Below are 7500 nucleotides of genomic sequence, written 5' to 3'. Positions count from 1 at the left end.
AGCACTGATAATCTAACAAACATCAGTTTCCTCTCTTCCTTCCCTCCGCTTCTTTTCTTAGCTGTCACAGAAATAGCAGCAGCCGGCTCGTCGTCTCTCAGCAGAGCTGCACAGCTGCTCTCCCAGGCTCACCGAGATGGAGGCTGAGATACGGAGGAGCACAGAAACTACCACGCTGGAGGTTTTTGTATGATGCTTTCTCACCGTGGGGACAGGGGGCCACGGTGATACATTCCTATGGAGCCGCCGTACAAAAACCTCCTCCCATGAACACACAGTGAGCAGACTGCTGCGTGCTGCAGGAGAGCAGAAACACATGAAATCTGGAGGTGGACAGGAGGACAGGAGGCTTTAGCAGCACAGCGTGCATTCATATAGAGGAAACCTGCAGGAAAAGGTGTTTCTAACATCTTTAAGTTCACATGTTCACAGTCTGGATCTTTCTTTCTCTGCTCTTCAGAAACAACAACACTCATGTGAACTCTCTGAAGCTCATCCTGCATGTTTAAACCTCCTTCATCCTCTGGATCATCACTCTGAGCGACATCGTGCACATTCTGGGACCTTTTGTGACTTTTTGTTGGAGGAGACTTTCAGTGTGACACTGGAACTGAAGCTCACTTTGGAGAGGGAACACGACTCACAGTTCTGGGTAAGTTGGAGCTTTAATCACTGACGTTCACTTAAACAGACTTCAACTAGTGAACAAGTTGTTTTCAAGTCAAAGTCAAAACATGTTGTAGTGAAGAGTCTGAATTATTGAGCTGAACAGAGACACTGTGAGCTCCAGTTATCCTGCTTACTTTGGCCCAGGAACCAAACTGTCAGTTTTAGGTAAATATTTCAGTGTTTCACTCTCTTATGATGGATTTCATGTTGCTGCAGAGACTCAGTATAGATGGAAATATGAGAAAAAGCTTCTTAGAGATTAGTGTGGCAGAGAAAGAAAGAAGAGTTTGATGCTCAGTGTTTCTGCACTGTGACAACGCTAACGAGGCGTACTTCGGCCCGGGGACTAAACTGACTGTTTTAGGTGAGTCTGGGATGATTCAGATGTTACAAATGTTTTAGGTAAGAGAAGCTTTCTGCAAACACAGTCTGCAGATCAAACTTACAGAGAGACACCAGGTCAAAGGTCAGTGTCAGCTCGGAGCTTTTTGACGTTAAGATTCTGCACTGTGTCAACAACGAGGCGTACTTCGGCCCGGGGACTAAACTGACTGTTTTAGGTGAGTCAGATCTTTAAAAATGTACAAAGATAAACGTGATGAGACGTTCTCAGGATCCTGATATGTTTGGGTTATTGTAGTCTCAGTTCAGCTCAGAGCTTTTTGACATGAAGCTTCAGCGCTGTGCTAATTACGAAGCGTACTTCGGTGCAGGAACTAAACTGACTGTTCTCGGTGAGTAGGACTGTTGAATTCAGCTCATAAAAGAAGTTAAACCGAGTTAAAGTAGAGCCGTGTTTTGTTTTTTTGAAGAGGATCTTTGAGAGCTGCTTCCTTTGCATTGAAACATTTGTGAGATTTGAACTAAAGACGAGAGGAGGGAGCAGAGTCTGGTTTGTTTTGAGTCACAGACGACTTCACTGTGACTCTGGTTCTTCAGAGGCTCACTTTGGTGGAGGGACACGGGTCACTGTTTTAGGTAAGGAACTCATTCTTAACATGAAGAGTCTGTGATGAAAGTCTGCAGAACAAACTCGTTCAGTGTCAGCTCGTAGCTTTTTGACATTAACCTTGAACGCTGTGTCAGTCAGTACGAGGCGTACTTCGGCCCGGGGACTAAAGTGACGGTTCTTGGTGAGTAAAGGGACGAGATGGCATCAGAAAACTTCACCTGTCGCACACTTAGAACGAGAGCTGGAGGCCTGTCCAGCATATTTAATGGATAAGTGAACAGAGAAGTTAAACAGGTAACTACATGAAGAGTGAGTTTGTCTGACTCGTCATCATCGACAGATCAATCAGATTTAAATCTTTATGATCATGATAGAAGTTAAAGGAATCATCTGGATGGTCAGAAGGTGACGTTAAGTGAAGAGAGATTAAAGTGTTAACGTTTAAAAAAACGAGCAGAGTTTAGATTCAGCGAGCTCCAGATGAAGACAAAGAGAGTTTTTGTGAGGGTGGAAAGTCTCTGTGCTCCTACAGCGAGGCTTACTTTGGAGCTGGAACTAAACTCTCTGTTTTAGGTAAGAAAAGCCTCAAACAGAGCAGAACTCACTGGTTCTCTCCAGGTGTCCTCATTAAGATGCTTTAATAAGTGTACTGTTAGAGCTCGTGTGTGACCATGAACAGAGTCCTCTCTTTTTCAAACATGTGAAGGACTTTCTGCTCACTGTGTGTTCATGTCAAAAAAGCAGCGTGGTGTTTTGTTCTGCTGTAAACGTTGGAGCATAAATCAAACATTTGGCTGTGAGCCCGGATTATTCCTCTCACACAGAGTTCTTATCAGCTCTGTGAAACGCTGTGAGCTACCAGGCAGAGGCTCACTTTGGAGCTGGAACTAAACTCAGTGTTTTAGGTAAGACGACTAGAAACAGGACAGAATATATCATCAAGTCTGTGACTCCTCCAGGTCAGGGTCAAAGGTCGGTTCTGATCTCATGCTCTTAAAAGGACCTTAAATCAGAAGTTTAATGTCAGAGACGGCGTGCAGCTCAGAGGTCGAGCAGGTTTTTCTGCAGCTCTGTTTCAGTGTGAACTATGATCCTGCTTACTTTGGAGCTGGAACTAAACTCAGCGTTTTAGGTAAGAGCATCACAAAAACGACAGGATTTAACTTTAACGTAGTCTGTAACTCCTCCAGGTCAGGGTCAAAGGTCGGTTCTGGATCTAATAGTCTGAGATGAACCTTAAATCAGAAGTTTAATGTCAGAGACGGCGTGCAGCTCAGAGGTCGAGCAGGTTTTTCTGCAGCTCTGTTTCAGTGTGAACTACAACCAACCTGCTCACTTTGGAGCTGGAACTAAACTCAGCGTTTTAGGTAAGACGATTATAAAAACTACAGAATATATCATCAAACTAAAGTCTGTGACTGGTCCAGGTCAGGGTCAAAGGTCGGTTCTGATCTCATTCTCTTAAAAGGATCTTAAATTAAGAAGTTTGTGGAGCTCAGAGGTCGAGCAGTTTCTCTGCAGATCTGTTTCAGTGTGAACAACCTCGATGCTGCTTACTTTGGAGCTGGAACTAAACTCAGCGTTTTAGGTAAGAGAATGACAAAAATAATCACACACACACACCTCGTGATGTTTGATTGAAACTCTAAGAGAATGATGTTTTAGTCAGGGTGGTTTAAAGATGTCTCATAATGTTTCGTTTCTTGATCTCCTGGAGCGCTCACGTCCTGCTGAGATAGTTTGCAGAAAAGCTACCAAAGAAAATGAACATGTAGATTTACATACTGTCTAATTTAGAACTTTATACTTTGTGCTCGGTATTTTCCTGTAAATTAACAAAACTACATTTACAACAATCATCCTGTAATCTGCTTTTGAACTGTCAGATCATTCATGCAGCATGTTTCTCTAAACGTTGAATCTTTCTGTTTGTTGGATCAGTACATTTTTTATCTCATCTTCTATGATCTCACATTAGTTGATTATACCGCTGCAGAGAGACACATTCAGAGCATGTGTTTAAAGATAATCTGCAGGGTGCCTGTAGCGTAAACTTCTGATTTAAGGTTTATTTAAAATAATGAGATCAGGATCCACCTTTAACTCTGACCTCTGACCTCTGACCTCTGACCTGCTGGAGATGTTCAGAAGGATTGTTGTGGTCAAGCGTGCGAGAGGAGGAAGATGGAGGATCAATTCTTGATGTTGAAGTCAAAATGTCACAAATGAAGGTGAAAGGTTGAAAATAAATATTTTCTTTAATACGTTCCAGGAAGAAGAAACTAAATGATATCAGGAAGGTTTCTCCAATCAGAGGCAGAGGAGATGAGATATTTTGACTTGAGGAATAAGAAAAGAGGGAGAGGAGGAAAACGTTTTAAACCACACGGTTAGAGAATAAAGTCTTGATATGAAGTGTGGCGTCAAAGCGTCAGAAATGAAGCTGAAATGTTACACAATAATGAATCATAGTTGTTCTCCTGAAAGTTAAAACTTATTCTCCAAATGCTAAACAACAAGAATCATCTTTTTCTTTTCAATAAGAACTTAAACTTTATTTTACTCTCCTCTGCCTCGCCCTTGTGAGCGTCTGCACAGACGAGAAAGAGAAGGTTAAACTCTCATTATTTTATTCCTCACTCCAAAAAAGTGAGAGAAGAAATGTTTTTAAACTACAGAAACCAGTCCATGAGTTTGGTTCATGTTGTGTAAAGAGACATGAAATCAGCTGTTAGTGGATCAGAGTCAGTTTTCCTGCTGTGCTCAGACTCTTCTCCTGCTTCTTTTGGAGATAGAACCAAACTAAAAGTCCTGGGTGAGAGCCACAAACTGAATATTCATGTAAAAATATGTTGATATATAAATCCCTCTGAGTGTGAGATCTGCACACTGTGAGCATCATGTTTGATTCAGAGTGATTCTGTGTCTTTCTGGACCCTGATGTTCACGTCCTCACTCGGCTCTGAAGACCTCAGACACACACTGGAGCAGAGGTGTCAAAAGTATTGACATTCATTACTCGGGTAGAAGTATAGATACTAGGGTTTAAAAAGACTTCTGTAGAAGTTGAAGTATCAACTCAAACTTTTTACTCAAAGTGTAAAAGTTCTGGTTTCAAAACTACTTCAAGTGTAAAAGTAAAAGTAATGTAAGGGGGAAAAAAATGCCATTAAGGACAAAAGCTTAGGCCGCACCACAGTGTGTAGGAATGGTATATGTTTATACTTCTCATCCAACCACAATCTAATTGACTCTATCAGGACGGCGTGATTTATCTGGATAGGTTTTTGAAGGATGACAAGCCGGAGTGAAAACAGGCCGAAATGAAATAGGAGTAACGAGGCTAGTTTTAAAATGTAAGGAGTAGAAGTAAAAAGTCAGCTGAAAAATAAATACTCTAAATACTAAAGTATAGATACCCAAAATGTCTACTTAAGTAAGAGACACCTCTGCACTGGAGTGAGGTGTGACTCTTGAGGTTTGTTGTGGATCCGTCTGCAGCTTTAACTCGCTGATTTCTGTCCTCTGTGTTTTGCAGAAGAAGGACTTAAGGTCACTCCACCGACAGTCAGAGTTCTCCCAGCTTCTCCAAAGGAGTGTGGACACCAGAGTAAGACCATCGTTTGTGTGGCCAGTGGATTCTACCCGGATCATGTCAGCTTCTCCTGGACCGACAAAGAGGGCGAGGTCAGCTCAGGTGTGGCGACGGACAGCGAGGCCGTGCTGGAAGGAAAGAACTACAGGATGAGCAGCAGGCTGAGGGTCTCTGCTGAAGAGTGGAACAATCCTGACAATGAATTCACCTGCACCGTCCACTTCTTTGACGGGAAACAAAAGCTCCCTTACTCTGCTTCAATTAAAGGAATAAAAGGTAATAATCTGATTCTTCATCTGTTAGAAAACCAAACACAGCGACATGTTTCCTCGTCTGATTCTCGTCTCTTTTCTCCCAACAGCTGAAAGAAAAACCATCACCAGAGGTAAACGTCTTACTACACTGTGATGATGTCACTGTTTCTATTCTAAAGAAAAGAACTCATATAAACTGAATGTTTCCTTCTTTAAATCTCATCTCCATGTTTGAACTCTGCAGACAAATATCTGAAGGTCACGCAGAGCGCCAAACTGATGTACAGCGTGTTCATCGTGAAGAGCTGTTTCTACGGAGCGTTTGTAGCTTTTCTGCTGCTCAAGTTTCAGGTGAGCTCGAGTTTAAATCGTCTCCTCTGACCGCTTTGGGATCTGTGAGTTGAATAATAAAGACGTGGTGTTCTTTCTGTTTGTTCCAGGGGGCGAAGCAGAAGAACTGAGAGCAGAGCCGACGCCTCACAAGAGGATTCTGGGAAATCTGCTCAGTGTTCATGTCTGTGTATAAAGTTAGCAAACCTTTAATCTTCAAGCTACTTTTAAAATGATTGTTCTTCGGGGCGCCATATAGCCTAGCGGTCATGTTGCACGCCCCATGTACGGAGGTTGTGTCCTCGTCGCAGCGAGCGGCCGTGGGTTTGAATCCGACCTCTGACCTCCTCTCTCTTCAGCTGTTCTTTCTCATAAAGGCAAAAAGACCCAAAAAAAATATCAAAAAGATCGTCCTTCACAGACGCTTCACTCTGAACGTCATCAAAGAAAATCCCAACGATACCTTTAAAAACAGACGTGAAGAACGAGCTACGATCAGACCAGAGCTGCACACATGATCCGTCTTATTACACTTAAGAGTTACAAAGATGTGTCGTGTTTTATTGTTTCTTTCTTTCTGTCCTTCTGTCACTCAAAGCGTCACGTTCTTATTTCTTTCTGCTCTGTACGAGAATTATATTCAAATGTGTCATCTTTAATAAAAACTTTGACTTTACTTCATCACAATTCTTTGACTGTTTGCTTCTTTTTTGTCTCGATGAAATGTTTAAAAAAAATCAAGATTTAGATTAATTATTTTAATACAAAGGTTTATAATCGAGCTTGTTTATTTCTTTTTTCATCTTCTGACTCCTCAAAGCTCTTTTACACTGCAGGTCACACCTGATCACACACTGATGGTAGAGGCTGCTGAGTAAAGAGTCCATCAGTATTAACTCATCCATTCATACACATTCACACACTGATGGTAGAGGCTGCTGAGTAAAGAGTCCATCAGTATTAACTCATCCATTCATACACATTCACACGCTGATGGTAGAGGCCGCTGAGTAAAGAGTCCATCAGTATTAACTCATCCATTCACACACATTCACACACTGATGGTAGAGGCCGCTGAGTAAAGAGTCCATCAGTATTAACTCATCCATTCACACACATTCACACACTGATGGTAGAGGCTGCTGAGTGAAGAGTCCATCAGTATTAACTCATCCATTCACACACATTCATACACTGATGGTAGAGGCTGCTGAGTGAAGAGTCCATCAGTATTAACTCATCCATTCATACACATTCACACGCTGATGGTAGAGGCTGCTGAGTAAAGAGTCCATCAGTATTAACTCATCCATTCATACACATTCACACGCTGATGGTAGAGGCTGCTGAGTAGAGAGTTCATCAGTATTAACTCATCCATTCACACACATTCACACACTGATGGTAGAGGCTGCTGAGTAAAGAGTCCATCAGTATTAACTCATCCATTCATACACATTCATACACTGATGGTAGAGGCTGCTGAGTAGAGAGTTCATCAGTATTAACTCATCCATTCACACACATTCACACACTGATGGTAGAGGCTGCTGAGTAAAGAGTCCATCAGTATTAACTCATCCATTCATACACATTCACACACTGATGGTAGAGGCTGCTGAGTAAAGAGTCCATCAGTATTAACTCATCCATTCATACACATTCACACACTGATGGTAGAGGCCGCTGAGTGAAGAGTC

At 42.1% G+C, this 7500-nt stretch overlaps 1 gene segment (V, D, J or C); it reads left to right on the top strand.

Annotated features, from left to right (window-relative positions):
• LOC132992790 (M1-specific T cell receptor beta chain-like) overlaps window positions 1-7500 on the top strand; it is a 72583-nt gene that overhangs the window by 12792 nt on the left and 52291 nt on the right. The window contains 4 exon segments of the C gene segment in view: window positions 2137-2194; window positions 5160-5492; window positions 5578-5601; window positions 5715-5821. Coding sequence covers window positions 2137-2194; window positions 5160-5492; window positions 5578-5601; window positions 5715-5821 — 522 coding nt within the window.

This window comes from Labrus mixtus, chromosome 18, assembly GCF_963584025.1.
Source record: "Labrus mixtus chromosome 18, fLabMix1.1, whole genome shotgun sequence".
NCBI lineage: Eukaryota > Metazoa > Chordata > Actinopteri > Labriformes > Labridae > Labrus > Labrus mixtus.
Note: the sequence above shows the minus strand (reverse complement) of the source record. Positions and strands in the feature narration are given on the sequence as shown.